Source organism: Podarcis cretensis (genome assembly GCF_951804945.1).
Source record: "Podarcis cretensis genome assembly, chromosome: Z".
In the NCBI taxonomy this organism is placed as follows: domain Eukaryota; kingdom Metazoa; phylum Chordata; class Lepidosauria; order Squamata; family Lacertidae; genus Podarcis; species Podarcis cretensis.
In genome coordinates, this window is record NC_137184.1 from 42,566,233 (window position 1) to 42,584,232 (window position 18,000).

The 18,000-nt window shown below is 42.7% G+C and overlaps 3 protein-coding genes and 1 long non-coding RNA gene across 11 annotated transcripts in view; 1 reads left to right on the forward strand and 3 right to left on the reverse strand.

Annotated features, from left to right (window-relative positions):
* Window positions 1-5,389, reverse strand: part of LOC307208299 (transducin beta-like protein 3) — a gene marked incomplete at its 5' end in the record, with an annotated part of 171,556 nt that extends 166,167 nt beyond the window's left edge. Inside the window, one exon of one of the 2 annotated variants that reach the window (XR_013835053.1) lies at window positions 5,167-5,389. Of the gene's footprint in view, window positions 1-5,134 lie in introns of both variants that reach the window. The other variant, XR_013835054.1, reaches the window with a different exon arrangement.
* LOC307208296 (protein EOLA1-like) lies at window positions 36-11,089 on the forward strand. 7 transcript variants are annotated; one of them, XM_079962965.1, is made up of 3 exons: window positions 36-167; window positions 6,093-6,464; window positions 8,459-11,089. In XM_079962965.1, the coding sequence occupies exons 2-3, from the start codon at window positions 6,212-6,214 to the stop codon at window positions 8,680-8,682; spliced, it is 477 nt and encodes a 158-aa protein (XP_079819091.1). In that variant the 5' UTR covers window positions 36-167; window positions 6,093-6,211; the 3' UTR covers window positions 8,683-11,089. The 7 variants fall into 7 exon arrangements, with proteins under 7 accessions (XP_079819091.1, XP_079819094.1, XP_079819093.1 ...); XM_079962968.1 differs by having other exon boundaries at window positions 45-167; window positions 6,178-6,464; XM_079962967.1 differs by lacking the exon at window positions 36-167 and adding an exon at window positions 235-358 and having other exon boundaries at window positions 6,178-6,464.
* Window positions 9,329-18,000, reverse strand: part of LOC307208339 — a 51,887-nt gene continuing 43,215 nt past the window's right edge. The window contains exon 2 of the long non-coding RNA XR_013835108.1: window positions 9,329-9,704. This is a non-coding gene — a long non-coding RNA (uncharacterized lncRNA). The remainder of the gene's footprint in view (window positions 9,705-18,000) is intronic.
* Window positions 13,397-17,901, reverse strand: LOC307208237 (heat shock transcription factor, Y-linked-like). The gene is made up of 2 exons (XM_079962847.1): window positions 17,085-17,901; window positions 13,397-14,267 (listed from the first exon to the last, which is right to left on the reverse strand). The coding sequence occupies exons 1-2, from the start codon at window positions 17,646-17,648 to the stop codon at window positions 13,491-13,493; spliced, it is 1,341 nt and encodes a 446-aa protein (XP_079818973.1). The 5' UTR covers window positions 17,649-17,901; the 3' UTR covers window positions 13,397-13,490.

The following is an 18,000-nucleotide window of genomic DNA, read 5'->3' on the forward strand; positions in this document are numbered from 1 at the left end:
GAAGCGGCAGGGGAAAGAGACAACCCCCCCGCCGCCGCTTCCGACGCCATGATTTCCACCTCATGAGGAGACCCCGTGTAGGGAAGAAGGGAGGCGAGCATCGTATGAATAAACTGCGCTCTTCGCAGCCTGGGCAACGGCGGAGCCGAGCACTGCCGCGGCGGGAGGTGAGGGCGGTGCGCGGAAAGCAGGGCAGGGGGCGGCAGAGAGGCCGCGGCTTCGGCCGGCCTCCAACCTTGGCGGGCGAGGGCGGGGGCGTGAAGGGACAGGAATAGGCGCCATCATTGGGGATGGGGGAGGGGAGAAGTTCAGCGCCCGTGGTCGGAGTAAGGCGAGAGAGAGGCCTGGGCGCCGTGGAGTGAGCTGTCTCGCGGAACTCCCCGCCTCAGGATTTCGGAGGGGTGGGGGGTACCCTGTGAGCGCACCGGGGGCAAGAACAAGCAGCAGTACACCTGCTAGGTAAGCAGGAAGCTGGACTCCCTCGGGAAGTTTCAAAACGGAGATTGGGCGACCCTCTTCTGCGATTGCAGGGGGTTGGGCTGGATCAGGGGCGTAGCAACGGGGGTGAGGCCCGCAGCAGGTGCCAGGCTGAGGGGGGGTACCATTTGGCACGCCCCCCCCACCGCCCGCGACTCCCCCAAACCCAGAGAGTGGCTCCCTGTAGGCTTGGGAGTGGGGGGGGGGGGGACGCCGAATGTCACTCTCTTTCAGCCTGAAAAGGGGGGGGGGTCCACATTCGGCCCATAGCTGTCAACTTTCCCCTTTTCTTGCGAGGAATCCTATTCGGAATAAGGGAATTTCCCTTTAAAAAAGGTAAAGCTTGACAGCTATGATTCGGCCCCATGGGGCAAGTGAGGTGGTTTTGCCCAGCCACAGGATCTGCTGGGAGAGGAGTGTACCAACGTCCGGAAATGGGTGGGGAGGCCAAAGCCCAAACGAGGAACTGAATCAAAGGCTAGTCAGTGTTACCACAGCTTTAAAGCAGAAAGTTTCCAGGGGCGAATAAGCTCGAGAATAGTGGCTGGGGAAAGAGCGGGCACCCCCCGCAACCATGATCTGCTAATGGTACGGTCTGAAGAGATTGAGTCCCGCGCATGCGCGAGAGCAGAAACACGGAAATAAGAGAAGTAAAGAGTCAGTCCTAGGAGCTTCACTTCCCTTGCGCTTTGCTCGCCGCTGCTCTTTCCTCTCCTCAGCCTTCGCACTAGAGGAGAGGGTTGGAGGAGCCAGGCTGCAGGCTTATGCACACTTCCCCGCGAGTAAACCCAGTCGAAGTTTGTTGGATTTACTTGCTGAGTAAATATTGTTTGGGGCTGCGCTGATAATAGTCCCCAATTTAAAAGGAAGAGCCAGGATTGATTGCTTTATCCTCTTTTCTTTAAAGATTACTTAATGCACCTTTACCAAGTGCATAATGACAACAGCCACACACAGAACACCAGGTGTAGTAGCAGGTTCCCCAGCCTGTACGCGCTTCACCTAAATTTCGTATTGTGCTGCTGCTGTCAAAAATACAAGCGCCCATCCCTTTAGTAAACCTGCTTTTGGCTAGTGCCTTGTGATGGCTTTGTGGTACCAGATCTTATAACATTTCTTTTAAAAAAAGAGAAACAGCACCCCAGTGTCCCCCTTCAACCAACCAACCAAAAGTAAATATTCCTGCAGAAAGATGCATATTATAAAAAGCAAACCATAGCTGTGTCTATAGGAAGAATATTCCAAGCTCCACAGTTGGGTAATAACCTTTACATTAGGGTCAACTTCAGAAGCCACAAAAAAGGGGGCAAGCTTTAGAATTCCCCAGATAATTTATGGAGAGCTTAAAAGCACAGTTTCTGTGACACCTCCCCTAATTTTTTTAAAAAACGGTCTTTAAATGGCTTGCAACTTCCTAGCTGAAACAGGGTTTCAGGTCTGACGGGAGCTGAGCTGGGGAGGGGGCAAAAGGAAAGGTTTTGTGGGAGCTCCTGAAACAGCGATCGGAGGAGTTGATGCACGTGCGGAGGAGGAAAAACACAGGGAGAAAGAAATGGCAGGGCGGAGAAAGCTGAAAACAAAGAAAAAAATTGCAAATGGAAAGCAGTGAGGAGTCATGGCCAGGGGGGAAGTGACAGCAGGTCATGAGCTTAAAATATTTTTAGATAATAAAAAGGAGTGTTCAGGATGCTACTGGTGTTCTCTGGACAGCTATTTTGGGGTGGAGGACAAAGTCCAGCGGGGGCACCTGCTTCCTCCCCCCCTCCACCAATGCTCTGCTTGTGGGCTCCCCAGAGGTGAGAAAACAGGATGCTGGCCTCTTGCTGGGACTCCTCAGAGGAGAGAGGAAAGGGGAAGAGGAATTAGAAGTCAGGCTAGGACCTGGGAGAACCAGGGTTCAAATCCCCACTCAGCAATCAAGCTGCCTGGATGACCTTGGAGCAGTCTCTCAGTCAACCTTGCAAGGTTGTTGTTGTGAGTGGGTGGGGAGAACCATACAGGCCACTGTGAACTTGCAGGAGGTGGCGTATAAAAGTAAAAAGTAAAAAAATAAAATAAAGGGCCGTCTCTCTTTGCGTGATTTCCCTCTCCCTCTGCCCAACTTCATCTCGGACTCATGAAAATATTGCAAGCAAGAGTGCGCCTGAGCACATGCAGACAGCACTTTTTCTTCAGTAACTACAGCCAGTCCTGGCACATCAAGATTCAGGGAGGAGGGCTAACCCCTAGGTGAGGAGGCCGGGCAAATCGGAAGTCGCTTGAAGGCACCCACAATACGTTTCTTTCGGAAACTCGAGCATCAAGTTTACCCCGTCTCCATTTCTATTTATTATTATTATTATTATTATTTTAATTTGTTAACTACCGTTTGCTCTAAGGCCCTGGGCTGGGTTGCAGACATTTAAAATACAGTGTTAAAAGCAATTTTAAAATTACAATCACTAAAAATAAAAAGAAACAGTAGCATCTTATAAAAAATACCATTGCTGGGCTTTATTGGAAAAGGTTCTGTTTTGCAGGCGTTAAAATAGTTAGGTGTAGAATGTGATTCTATGTGTGATTATTCAGAAGCAAGACCCCGTATTAGTACTAATGTCTTATTAAAACACCTGAAGCTGCTAAAAGAATGAAGAAACCAGGATCACTTTAACAAATTTATTTAGGGGTCCACATGGCACCATCATAAATGCTAAGCCATCTTTCTGACGCTAAACTAAAACTTGATGGATTATGATTAGCTTGATAATGGCCTATTTGATGAAATATTGCAGGGAGGGGGTTCAGCTGGGTCTGTTTATGGATTACTGAAATGGTGTTACTGAAATGTATTGTTACGGTTTTGTGCTACACATTTGTGCCTTAACTTTTTTATGTTGTTTAGAGATTTCTTGTGGTAAGTGACTAATAAGTCATATAGGTAGCAATACTAATATTCAAAATGTTTTTAACATTGGAGTAAAATGACTATGGGATGTATAAAATATATAGGCTGAAATTATTATGCATTTATTCAACAGAATTTGCATGCCAATTAATTGTAAAGAAAATCTCTTACGTGGTTGAGTTTAAAGTATACAGCAAAAACACTGATCATTCAGAACAGTGATAACATAATCAGCCTTAATTTTCTATGTTAATTAATATATATAGTTAGATAGAAAACCACTACATTTATAGCTATAGATATAGACGTGATCTTCTTTTTTAACAATATTTTTATTCATTTTCAAGTTGCACATCACACATAAAACATAACAAACAACACATTAACTACATTGCTTAAAATATCAAATCAGATTCTTACAGTTCACGCCAAAAAAACTTCCCACATATTACCATGAGATATCGGGGGGTTAAAAACATGGTCTTCTCAGTTAAGGTTGGGGGGGGGCTGTTGCCATTGGGCAACATCCCCCCGCCCTTGCCCCTATGGCTTTTTGGAAATCAGGGACCTCTAGCAGCCTAGGCGCTACGTAGGGAGCTCGCTTTCCCCTCCGGAACCAGCCCGATCACCCAGCCCAGACAGGCGGGGAAAGCGCTGGATGCACCCGGACATTGCTGGCAAGGTGCAAAGGTGCCTTTGGAGACTGGGCCAGCTCCACTGGGCGGGGGTGGCAAAAAAAATTCTGCACTGGGTACCACCTGACCTTGCTACACGTACACTGGGCTAGATGACCCATCAGGACCCCTTTCAACTCCGTGATTCCATAATTCATTAACTGCTTCCTGCACTGCAGGGGGTTGGGCTAGATGACCCTTGGGAACCCCACTCCCTCCCTTCCCTCTACGGTGACTCCCTCCCTCCCAGTCCTGCGCATGGCTGCAAGGAAAAGCCATGGGTTAGCCAGGTGAGGTTTAGTCCCTTTCTGTAACTGGCAACTCACACTCTGGTGTTAAAAGGTGGAGGAGGTGTGGAGGGTGGCGAAGACAAGTGCAGCGTGGTCTGAGGAGGAGGCTTCACTCAGAGAGAGAAAAAGGAAAGATCCTGCTGCATGCCATGGGAACTGCTCCCCAGGAAGCATCCTCTCTTAAACCTCCTCCTTGTGAGGATTAGTTTTAGTTCCCAAATTGCATAGTAATAGCCCTGGGCTGCTTGGCCCTTTGATTAGTTCTGTTTTCCCTCCTGTAGAAACTAAGCAAGACCCTCTCCTTTAAAAGTTTACATCAACTTCCCAAGTGTCAAAAAAGGTTATTTATGTATGCCATTACTGCAGCCTGTGTTAGCCCCAAAATGGAAAACAAGCGAGGTCCCAACTAAAGGGAGAGTGGCATCTTAAGTTGACGGAATATGCACAACTCACAGATTTAATACATAGAATAAGAGAACAAGAAGAACATACGTTTAGAGAAGATTGGAAAACGTTTATTGAATATATTGGGGGGGGGGAATTGTGTACACTTGAAAACGTTAGCAGCATTAAGATAAATTCAGCGATGTAAATAAGTTTTGAATAATGGAATACTGAATGGTTTAGTTTTTGTAAAAATAAAAAAGCAGGGATTTATGATATGCAAAATGAACCATGGAAAGAGAAGAAGGGAAGGTATTTTAAGGATGTTTAAAGCAGTATTCTAAATTGTAAAAGAAGAAAAAAAATTATACACACACACACGCGCGCAAATAAAGTTTAAAACACCTGACTTTTACTTAGTGTACTTGCAGCTGCAGATTAAATAGGTGATGCATACGGTGGATGTTTCTTGAATTGCTAACACGGTCTTTCCATAGCTGTCAACCTTCCCTTTTTTTTGCGGGAAATTCCCTTATTCCAGCGCCACTTCCCGCTGCTATCCCGGATTGTTTGATATCCCGTAGACTGTCCCCAGGACAGGTGAGGCTGCTGATCCCATATTTTCAAATCTTGAAGTTGACAGCTCTGTCTTTCGTAGATTAAAGTGTCACAGACTAACTGACTCTCTAACTGCTGCTCTAACTGCTAAGATGTAACTGCCATAACGGTTCCAACTGCCCAACTGCCGCAGGGTGCATGACATCACTGGGTTCTGCAGCTCTTGCGATTAAACCTTTACGCATGCATTTTGGACGCCAGCCTCCTGCCCCCCGCACTTCTGTGCACATGGGACTAAAATGGTCAGCAAAGAGTCTGCCTCGCAAGCCAAGGTGGGCTGGAATGACAGCTATTTGAAATACTGTGCTGTGTAAAATAAGAAGAAGGAGATTCATGTGGTAGTTGAGGATCTCTGTGGCATCGCTTAGGGCACACCATTTTAGCGGGCGAGACATAGCTTTAGCAAATGTCCTCAGTGAGAAGAGGTCTTGAAAACATGTTTTTGGGAGTGAGAAGTCCAAATGCGCTGCTATTTTTGTGATTTAGACAGCATTTCACTTGGTAAACCTACAATGGAGGAAGAAGCCCATAAACTGCTTTCAGAAACCAAATAATTTCAATTTCACCTTCTGAAAAGTCAGTAGTGCTTAGTAATAATTATATTACTACATAATATAACTGCAACTATTTAGCAATCATTTTTAATGTTTTCTAAACAATTTTACACACATTTTACTTACAAAACTAAATTATGTTAATTCAACTGAAATATCTTTTCAGTCATGTTGCAGCTTTTAAGCACCCCTCATTTTTTTAATTTGGCAGGCAGATTCATGCAATCGCTGAACACTTGCCGAGAGAGAATATGTGTTCCTCATTCTGGTTTTAAATTGTTTGTTTGGAAATAAAGGTGATGCAAGAAAGGACTAAAGAAGTAAAGAAGAATGAAGTTTCCCTGCCTTTCCTTCCGGCAACCTTATGCTGGGTTGGTTTTAAACGAAGTAAAAACAATAGAGACCCGTTGGCGACCATTGCTGGCCCAGTACGAGTCCTGTACCATTGCTGTCCACATTGCTTTTAAAGACTGGGACGACAAAGCCTGGAAAGACATCCTCACAAACAGGCTTGGGATGACAGTGACTCAAATTGAAGAGCTATTGGATGCAGGTGAAAGGTTTGGAAGAGGTGTTGTGGCAGGTAAGTGACAGTGGCTCAACTTTTAAACTTCCAGTAGACATGAAATGCTGACTTTGTAGAGTACCGTCATATGTCGGTTGAATACGCTTTGAGTTGCACTCCGTGGCAACCCGGAAGTAACGGAGCGCATTACTTCCGGGTTTCGCTGCTTGCGCATGCGCAGACACTCAAAATGACATCACACGCATGCACGGAAGCGGTGAAAAGCGATGCGTGCGTGCGCAGACGTACCGTCGCTAGTTACATTTGCTTCTAGATGCAAACGGGGCTCTAGAACGGATCCCGTTCGTATCTAGACGTACCACTGTATTATTATTATTATTATTATTATTATTATTATTATTATTATTTTACTTCTGCCCACCCCAGTCTAAAGAATCTGCTCATATTCTATCATGAGGATGGTGAAAGTACATCTGGGAAAGTATATCCTGCACAGATCAAGGGGAAGGGCAGAGAAACTGGAAGAAGGTTCATCAAATGGTGCGGTCCCTTTCAAGGCTATGGCCATAAAGTAGGAAGCAAATTAGCTAAGACAGCCTAGTCCCCTAGTAAATATTCAGGTTACCTTCCTGAATGTTCAACTTCCATTAAAAAAGAAAAGAAAAGTTAAGTTTTGAGCCCTTTTACTGATGAAGATTCAAGGAAAAGCATGCAATCTGCATTTTAGCCAGTTGCACACTGAGAATTTAAAGTAATACACTTAACTTCTGTATTGTATGTTCTGTGTTTTATAAGAAACTTAAAGAAGGCCTTTTGTCTTACCTATCAAGGCTCATTTACTCTGCTGTCACAGTGGCTAACCAGACTGAAAATTCACACTAGTGCAATAACACGCCCCTGTTTGTGATCTTTCTAATCCTCTCCTGAAGTTTCCCAAGCTGGCTACTAGTGCTACATCTTGCGGTAGCAAATTTCATCATTTAAGCATGTGCTGCATGAAGACGCACTTCCTTTTTGCCTGTCCTAAATCTCCCCAAATTTAGCTTTATTGGTGTCATTAGGAAACGGCCATTCTGTTGCTTACACCTAACTCCTGATCATTTATGAACAAGTTTAAAAAGGCACTGGTCCCATAGCACACTATTGTGAGGACTACCTATTTATTCCTACTACTCTGTGCTTCCTGTTCTTTAACTACCGGTAGTTACTGATCCACCATAGGACCCACTCCCTTATCCCATGACTGCTAAGCTTACTACAAAGGCTCTGGCTGGAAGCACCATTTGCAGCAGGATACAAAGAGGACCAATGGTTTCTATACTCCTCTCATAGGTAAAGGTAAAGGTCGAGTCGTGACCGACTCTGGGGTTGCGGCGCTCATCTCGCTTTATTGGCCGAGGGAGCTGGCGTATAGCTTCCGGGTCATGTGGCCAGCATGACTAAGCCACTTCTGGCAAACCAGAGCAGTGCACGAAAATGCTGTTTACCTTCCCGCCGGAGCGGTACCTATTGATCTACTTGCACTTTGACGTGCTTTCAAACTGCTAGGTTGGCAGGATCCAGACTCCTCTCATACACACTAGTAAATAGGTTAAAGAGGGGAAAGGAAGCACTGGGGGAATGTCACAAAGCAAAGGAAAATGCACGAGAGAGTTGGAACTATACCACAAATACCAATTCCCCCATCTGTTAGCCTATTGGGTATCTACTTATTGTGAGAGCAAGCAACTTTTCCAAAGGGTTCCATTTATGGAGTTTGTTCCTTGCGAAGGCTCATGTGGTATCCACACTATTATCGTTTAGATTCCAGGAGAAGTCTGCCCCCCCAGATCTTTTTAATCTCTTTTATCTCCTGACTTTTTAAAGTTTGATGCTGTCATTAAGCATTGTATTCTTCTTTGTCTTATTACTGTATTTTATTACATTCTGTAAACTGCCCCAAATGCTTCAAACTGAAGGGCAGGATAAAGTCCTGCAAATAAAAATAAATAGGCCAGTAATTTCATTTTTTTAGGAAGAAAATTATAGCAATATTTGTGTTTTAAATACAGGACTAATTGACATTGGGGAGACATCACAGTGCCCAGAACTCTTGCCTCCTGAAGACATTTTGGTACTAGAAAATAAAGCCATCCTCTCAGGCCTGGAGCAGAAATACCTGACAGTTATTTCAAACCCCAGATGGTTATTGGAACCTATTCCTACACGAGGACGCAAAGATGTCTGGCAGGTGGACATCCCAGAGGAGCTGATTCCTTCTTTGGACTACTCCTGAAGATTTTTTTTCTTTATGGTCCCTTAACTCTACATTTTCCAAGCTACTGAACTGGAATAATTTTCTTCTACTGACCTTAATGTAGACCACTATTATAAAGTGAGCAAGTGCCTTATACCTTGGTGTTATCACACTTGCAAATGGAGAGCATTAATGGAATAGTTGGGGTCACCAGTAAAAGTATGCTTTGTTGAAGCTTCTTAGATGTGGATTATTGTGAATTATCCATTTTAGGTCCAAGATATCTGAAAGACCGTATCCACCCACACAAACCTGCCCAGATGTTGAGATCTTCATGGAAGGCCTTTCTCTTTGTTCTGCCACCTTCACAGGCATGCACAGGAGGGGATGTGGTGGAGGGCCTTCATGGTGGCTGCTCCCAGACTTTGGAACTCCCTTCCTAGAGAAGCTAGACTGGCTCCCTCCTTGTTGTCCTTCTGCCAGCAGATGAAAGACGTTTTTGTTCCAACAGGCTTTGGGAAACTGACTGCTTTTAATGAAAGGGCTGGTGCCATGCCATTTTTCTGTAATTATTGGCATGTTTCAAACAGGTCTTAAATACGTATGTAGTTTTAATTCTATCATTGTTTAATTGTAGTTTAATAATTGATTTTCCTGTTTTTAGTGGTTCTTGATTTTATCTGTAAACCACCTTAAGTTCCATCGGGGGGGGGGGAGAGGAGTATAAATAAATATTAATCATCATTTACATGCACATTATGGAATATTAAACACTTTTTCTTAATTAAGTGAAATAAACAGATCATCAGTTAATCTCACTCCCTCCCCCAGAGCTTTCACTCTTAATTCCTCTGCTCCTATTGGGTCTATGGTCTCATCACAAATGGCTAATCCATGCCCTGCACCCCTTTTTAGTAAACTCATTTAAATGCTCCATTCAGAGTCTTCCTCACTACTTTGCAACTGCCCTTTCAGCTTCCTATGCCCCTTGTGCTATTTGTGGATGTAATGCCGTATACAGTACTATGCTTCTATAGAAATGGATCCTGTTACAGTGGTACCTCGGGTTACATACACTTCAGGTTACAGACTCCGCTAACCCAGAAATAGTACCTCAGGTTAAGAACTTTGCTTCAGGATGAGAACAGAAATCATGCGGCGGCAGCACAGCGGCAGCTGGAGGCCCCATCAGCTAAAGTGGTGCTTCAGGTTAAGAACAGTTTCAGGTTAAATACCGACCTCCGGAACGAATTAAGTACTTAACCCGAGGTACCACTGTACTTAGAAATGCTATGGATGTTTATTAAACCTGCTAAGGAGGATGTGGTCTACTTTTCTTTCGATCAGGGGTGGGTAACTGATAACACTCCAGTTGTTCCTGGGGTAGAGTTCCCATCACACCTGGCCAGGAGTCATCCTGGCTGGTGCAGATGGAAACTGGAGACCTGCAACATCTACAGTGCCAAAGGTTCACCATCTTTTGTTTTATTATGCTGCTCAGCCACACTCCCTTTCCCCATAGGTCAGTGGTGGGCTCTGCTATGTTGACCAAGACTAAGGATGAGGAAAAGAAATGCCACCTCAATGACCTTGGCACCATAGGGATGTAAAGGTATTTCTGCTTCCCATACCGGAGTTCAATGTGATGTTTTATTCTAAGAATGTTTGGCAGGTCACTAGGGCCTCTCAGGGGTATAAAGTGAGATTTTTTAGCATTCTGAATTTTCTTTGGGCCATTGCATTTTTAGTGTGCGCATATAAAATCATCTATGTAAAAAGCATTTATGAGTTATGACAGCTAGTTCAGATTCACATGGATTGCACCATTTTTAGAACTCCCCTACTAATTGAAATTGAAATACTTTGTCACTTGTACAACTTGTATACAGTGCGATTACACGAGCACCCCCCACTCATCTCTCTTATTTCCCCTCGTTTACTGACACTCACCCACATGGTTTTCCTCTGCAAAATGAGCTACAGGACTCTGCAGCTCCCAGCCCGGAGAACTACATTCTGGCACCTGAGGCGAACCACAAAATGGCGCCTTGCCTCCCCACCAGAAAAGAAAGGGTGATTGAAGATAGACATCAGTATCTGCTGCCCTGTGAATCCTGCTGCCTAAGGCAGTCGCCTCACTTTGCTTCATGGGTGGACCAGCCCTGAAGTAAGCCCTGGCAAGCAAAGTATTTCAAAAAGTGATTATATCCATTCCTTCCTTCTTTCAGAGTAATTCTGGACATCTTAAAAGCTTGTTACATCTACAGGTAGATGTTAATATTTAACAGTCCAACTGCTCTTTTAGAATATGACAAATTATTATCTATGCTTTAATATTACTATGTAATTTACTTGCTATTATTGTAATTTTGATATAATGTGGCATCCAGTGTACCGGTACTTCTGAAATACTCCACAATAAAAACAGTAGCTACATTTCAATACAGTACTGTATATGAAAGTAGGATTATTAGAAACACTGGTTTTTATTTCAAAACATTTGTTGTTGTACTTCCAGACATGTATTTGCCCAATTATCTAGAATCTAGATCTCATAACAGAAGCTGGCGCCATGACAGAAATCTGAAGCAGTTTATAGATGAATGTCAAACCTCATAATGAACACACAATATATTATTTATTATTGCATCATATTAGGATCTTGGGGGGGGGGGGAGGATTCTGTTTCATTGAGTATCTGCACACTGTCCTAGATTTTAAAAAGAGCATATATTTAAAAAAATATACAAAATAAACACATGAAAGAATTAAGTAACAAACATGAGGCTTTCACTGTAAAGCAAAATGCCACTTTAAAACTAGCTGAAAACTACCACAATGGTTTCTTTCACGTCTTTTGTGACCTTAACATGTCAACTATGCAGCAGTGAATGTGGCAACTTCCCTGGCTTTTTATAAAATCCAATCATCGGTTATTCAATGTCAGAGCTGGCTTCTCATGCTAAGTATTTGGGGATGAGAGAAGAAGGCCCATATATGATGTGTCCCTTTACTATTTGCTTGGATGCATATTTATTCTAGCGCCATTTAATAAAAAAGAAGGTGGAAAGCAAATTTCAAATTCCTTCAACAGGTACAGGAACAGCATGCTAAACTCAAACCCTTTAAAGATTCTAACTATCCTGTCTTTGATCCCTTCAAAATAGAGCTTCTCAGCATTGCAGGTGCTGACCTGTTTAACTGCAATACAAACTGAAATGAGCAAACTATAAATATGGCTATAAATGCAATAGTGGGTAATAATAAATGAAGTTTTAAAAGTTGGACTTGACATACCAAATGTAAAGGAGTTTCTTCAACTACTGGCACTGACGTCCTTCACAGGTTTAAGTAGCCAATAACTCTGTCCCATGGTTTCTCCTTATGGAGATGATGATTAATTAATTAATTAATTAATTAATTAAAATTTAAATTTCTATACCATCCTTCATCTGAAGATTGCAAAGTAGTTTACAATATAGAAACAAAAAAGTAACATAGTAAACAAAAACGCACACCCCACAGACAGTTTAAAAGGCCTTAGCCAAAGGCCTGCTTAAAGAGAAACATTTTCACCTGCTGCTTAAAGATATGTAATGAAGGTGCCAGGCGAGCCTCTCTGGGGTGACTATTCCACAAGTGGGGAGCCACTGGAGAAAAAGCTCATATTTGTGTTGCCACCCTCCAGACTTCTCATGGAGGAGGCACGCAAACAAAGGCCTCAGAAGATGATCTCAGGGTCTGGGTAGGTTCATGTGGAAAGAGGCGGTCCTTGAGGTATTGTGGTCCTGAGCCATTGAGGGCTTTGTAGGTCAAAACCAGCACTTTGATTGGGCCAGGAAACTAATTGGCAGCTGGTGCAGTCAGGCCAGGATTGGTGTTACATGCTCAAACTGTCTTGTCCTGGTGAGTAACCTGGTGGCTGAATTCTGCACCAGCTGAAGCTTCCAAACCATCTTCAGAGGCCACCCCACATATAACATGTTTGCATAGCAGCTATTTTAATACACACCAGACCACGCCTTTTGACTGTTAACTAGAACTAACACACTCTTCTCCCCCTCCCCATCCCTCGTATCGTATTATTTAATTCAACATGTCATCTAACATGTCAATGAGGCCAACGCCTGTTCTTCTGCTCTGTTGGTCTTGTAGCAGTTATCATTGACTCTGCTGAACTCTCAGTGTACTTTATTTTGGTGTAGAAGATGCTTATTGCAAACTTATCCTTTTTTGTTTTTGATTGCATATCAAACAAAACATGTGAAAGGTTTACAAAGGACAGTATTGAATGAGAGATAATTCAAGTGTCTCCATCAAAATCTGCCCTCTCCCGAAATAAGAGTGTGTGTTATACCTGGCAAAGCCATTCCTTCTTAGGTTACAGTGCTACTCACTCATTTTTAGAACTTCAAACTAGTTTTCAAAACCATCTTGGCCACATGTTTTCTCATGCCATCATAAAGCATGAGGTGTTCCTATTTTGCTTGGGCTGTATAGTTCAGCTAATGCATTCCTTCTGGTGGCAATCCACTTGCTTCAAATACTCCCATTGGATGACAGAGAAAACTCCCAAGTAAGTGTGCATTACAGTTTTCATCTGCAGGAACAGCAGAAATAAAATTTACTATTATCCTACTATTCCCCTTTTAAAGTCTACACTTCACACAACTAGACCATTGTAGGAAACAAGTTACTCCGAATCCCTCTATGATGAAATACAAACAGTTAACCTAGGTAGACAAGACAGGAGGAAAGGAAAGAAAGAGGTTTTATTCTTCAGTCCACGTCATTCTGATTTTCTCTATTTTAAAAAGGGGTGGGGGTTTTCCAGTCTGCCCTCTGTTTCATCGATGGTAACCACTGTAGTCTGCCGCTTTGGGTCCAACTCCTTTGGAAGCAGAAGTAGCATTTGAAGCACAGTTGCAATTAGGGCAATGGTGGTATGAAGGAGTTCGATGATGATGGGAAGATCTTGACATGGAAATGGCAGAAGCCGCTGCTATCATGGGCATGGAAAACCATGGGTTACAGAACGGGAGTAAACTGGCCCAATGAGCCTGCATGGCTGATAAGTCTGGGTACATGGTTGGAAAGGCTGGCAACCCCATCACCGGTGCAAAGGGGCTGTTGGGTACAGGAGGTATGACATGATACAAAGAGGTAGCAGATGTGGTGGTGGTCGAGTCGATCTCATGTGTGCTGACTCGAGCATGATTGGTGTGCTGGGGCAAATGGAAAGGAGCTAGCTGGTTCACTTTGTTGTCATTGTCCTCCGGGGCTGCCTGGTCAGAGGACCTCAAAGGGGTTGGAGGGGAAGCAGCGTATCCACTTCTCAGCCGGGCTGCTGCTCCAAGGCCCTTCGGCATAGTAGGTTTTCGGAGTCCAGCTTTGTGCATTTTGTCCTTTGAGGAAGCTGCAAGGAAGTTACTTTCCCTAGTAGCAGGACCCAGAGTAGTTTGACCTTCTGGGCTTCTTGACCTGCTCTTCAAGCAGCTTTCACTGAAGTCCTCATCTAAGGAGAAAGCAATGGGTGGTGTGTTTTTGATCCCAACTCTTCTCTTGCACCTTGCAAGAAGGTGAGGACAGCCTCTCTTAAAATTTGGGTTGTGGTAGAACTGTAACTAGAATAAAAACAGAGGAAGGGATGGAGTTAACATAAGGTTTCAAAGAGAAATGCAACAGCGAAGCAATGCAAAATGACAGTCTCCATGTTTCAATTTTCACACAATGGTTCTGAATTGTGGGATTTTACATCCTACCTCTATTGATTCAGTTCTGTAATCTTATAATTATGAACTGAGTTGGTGGAAACTGGCATAGAGTTTGCTACAAAGCAGGAGGAAGGAATTTGGTGGTGCACATGTTGTCAGCATAATGCCTTTGGGAGGCTTAATAAAAGGAAACAGTAGCTAAGTGATATATTTTCAAAACTTGAGTACAGATCTTGTTAAATGTACTAGGAGCTCAGAAACTACAAAGGGAGTGGATGTATTGTTCTGAAGAATCTAGACTTAAAATCCAGAATATAGGTTTTTCAGATTCAGGTAGGTAGTGGTGTTAGTCTGACGCAGTAGAAATATATATATATAAATGTCCAGTAGCACCTTAGAGACCAACTAGGTTTGCATGCACACAAAAGCTTATACCCAGAAAAACGTAGTTGGTCTCTAGGGTGCTCTTGGACAAATTTTTAATAGGTTTTTCAGATTAGGGTCCTGCCCCCAAAGTAGGATGCTAGGATGCTAGGGATTAGTGTCATAGGGAATCTGTGGCCTGTTTCCCCATTAGGGGTAATAGGCATGGCCCTACTAACTCTACTCTGTCCTCAGTCCTCCCCCACCAGCCCAGGGAGTAGCACTGCCTGTCAGTTTTCTCCTTCTTAGTGTCATTGTTGTCCTTGCAGAACTCAGCAGGGAGGAAGATGGGAACAAAACTAGGAATAGTTGGCTCTGACTCCACTTACCGTTAGTCTCCCTGCTTCCCACCCTACCACATTCCAATGAGCACCAGCTACCACTTCATAGAATTCTTGAACAAGTGCACATATTAGTTGGTTGCTTTAGCAAATAAACCATTTTGTTTGTTTGCAACTAAATTGGAGTCTTTATACTAGACAGAAGCATAATAGAAAACCCCTAGTCACGTATCCCACATGCCTTCTGCACTAAGAACTTTTTATCTGTTTGGGGAAACAGTTGCAAAACTAGATGGTTTTTGTTTGCCCATATAGGGACACCTTTAGCATCATAATTTATCTGAAGATGAAGTGCCTAGAACATTCCTGAAACAAGGACTGGCAGTTACTGGTAAAAAGTGTCTTTCTCCAGTCATGAAAGGTTCAGGATGCTTGGTTGTCAATTTGAATAAATGCCATATTTATATTTATTATTATTCCCCCTTCTTTAACTCAGTGGGCATAGTCCAGGAAAATTTAAATGCTTCTATATCCCATTGGTTTCAGTGAGAGATATGTACACAAATTGCATCCTATGCACATTTAACGGGGGGTAAGTCTCAACAGACACCAATAGGATTCTGTTGTAAATCTTTCATGCTGTAATAAATGGTTTAGGAGTGCTTAACTTTTAAGAGACAGAATGTAGATCTGAATGCATTGATATAGCTTCCATTTATCCAATCTAAATAATTTGCTGTTTTGTGCAGTCTGTGCACAGCATTAAGCTCACACAGAATGTGTTTTGCTGCTATATTTAGTATTCACACTGAACAGGCACTAACCTTACGATGACATTCCTGAGCAATTTCCATTTGCGTGAATAGCTCTTCTGGATATTGTACCACATAAGTTTCCCTCCCCCTTTATCAAGGCCTTTCAATTATTTTGCTTAGTTGATTTAGTAATCAACATTCATCTCTTCATGGAATTCTATGTATTTTAAGATTTTGAACATGCCTTCCCATCACAAGAGCCTTTACAGAACTAGCTTTCATTTTGTTTATATTTAATGTGCCTCAGTGTTCACTTCTACAGGGGTACTTGACTGGCTACATCCAAATTTGACTTCAAAAATGAAAATAATGGCCTAGTAATCTTTAAATGAGGTAGTGCAAAGATTCAGGGAAGTAAACTATCTTTAAGAAATATAACATTAAGGATTGCAAAGGCACCATAGAATTATAGATGCAATGCAAGAATAAGCAGGTGGCCTGTTCGGGGACCAAACCCATGACCTTTTTATTATCAGCACCATGCTCTAACCAAATAGAGTTGTGCTCTTACACTAACTGCAATGTATAATAGCCAGCCAGCCATTTTTTTTCTGTGCAAGTTGCAGTCCCTAATTGCAAAGTACAATATGAAGTACACTTTTCCAACTTATCCAGAAAAGCCTCTTGTCACAGCAAAAGTTGGAGTCAGCTTTTGAGAAGCTGCCATAATGAATCATGAGCGGCCTGGCAGAGCATGACTCAGATGCCTTGAAGAGGGCTTGTGAGAATTAAGAGCAGATACAGAATGAACTGTATTCATTGTGAGTGGCATATAGTGAGGATGCTTTTTAGCTGATTATCTTAGGTTTCAGTGGATTTGTAAGTCCCATGTTGAATGAATTTATCTAATTCACATGACAATTAAATTAACCCCTCCTTTTCAAATATGTTTAGCAGCTTAAAAAGAAAAGGAGGTAAAGCTTTGAAGTAGGCATTATTGTGTTGTATTTGGGGAATGGGGAAACATTTGCGACTTTCTGGATTAATCTAATTACTAACACTATATACATTGTCTCAGTTGTGTCCACTCAATTGTGTCCTGGCCTTGAAGTAGCTCAATATCCACTATTTTTCCTCATTCTCTTAAGTACCTGTTTCCATTCTGTGTTGCTTTTTTCCCTTTTCTGGAGAATGACTGATCTTGCACAGTAAGCAACCTGTGAACTTAGAGCAATGTCTACCTTTTAAAAACCACACCATGGTCTTACCTTGCTAAATGCATAAGCAGCTTTTTCTTCTGCTAAAAATTCGACAAGGGAGGCAGACCTTTGAAAATTCTGTCTCATCTTGCTAAAGCCATAGAGATTGAGCTGACGAATGAAGCTTTTCATACAGTCAGTTTCAAAAATGCGCAATGGTCCTTTCCTCTCTAGAACCTCCTTTTTAAAAAGTTCTTCATCTATCACTACACAATTCCCATCGTCATCCCACCACAGTGACTTAAACTGATCACTTTCAACAATTTTCCAGAGTTTCTTTGGGAAAGTGAGGGATAGGAAATCATTGTCTTCAAGAGAACCATCATCACAGAGAGTAAGCCGTGGTCTTTTTGCCCAGGGTCCATCATTCAAAGCCTGAAAAGCATTTTCTTCTATCATAGACCTCAAGACTGTGTCACCAGCTGCAGTTTTATCATGCAACGGAGTAGATGAAATTGAGATTGCAGAATGAACTATTTCATCTTCAGCTGAAAAGTGTTGAGTCTGTGCAGCAGGAAGGTCCATGTCTATTTCTCTCTTCTCAGTCTGGTAATTTTTTTCAGCTGTAGCCATTTATACTATTAGTCAAACCATGCTGATAAGGCAGCAGCAGGCCTATTAAAAATGATGCTAGCTTGTAGGGAGCTTCAATAGGGAGTTCTAGAACATCACAATGAGACCTATCTTGTGCAGGTGTGACATCACAAAATGAGCTCTGGTTTCCTAGCGAACGATTTCATAATGACTGAACAGTATTTATGCATCTTCACTGAACAAGGAAAATTAGGACAAAGCCTATCAAATATTTGCCTTAAAATATGCACCATAAAAGCATCACATACCCACTGGACTTTAATTCCAAGAGTGAGGGCACAAGCAAGTTCATACTTCTATTTTTTAAAAAAGAAAATTTGTTTGTGTAATT

What these genes read in the sequence shown, in the direction of transcription:
- LOC307208296 (XM_079962965.1), top strand. Translation starts at nt 6,212, where the DNA reads ATGAAGTTTCCCTGCCTTTCCTTCCGGCAACCTTATGCTGGGTTGGTT. An exon ending in TGGAAGAGGTGTTGTGGCAG is followed by an intron (nt 6,465 to 8,458) that starts GTAAGTGACAGT and finishes TTTTAAATACAG; the next exon opens with GACTAATTGACATTGGGGAG.
- LOC307208237 (XM_079962847.1), bottom strand. Translation starts at nt 17,648, where the DNA reads ATGGCTACAGCTGAAAAAAATTACCAGACTGAGAAGAGAGAAATAGAC. An exon ending in CTGCTTATGCATTTAGCAAG is followed by an intron (nt 14,268 to 17,084) that starts GTAAGACCATGG and finishes TTTTTATTCTAG; the next exon opens with TTACAGTTCTACCACAACCC.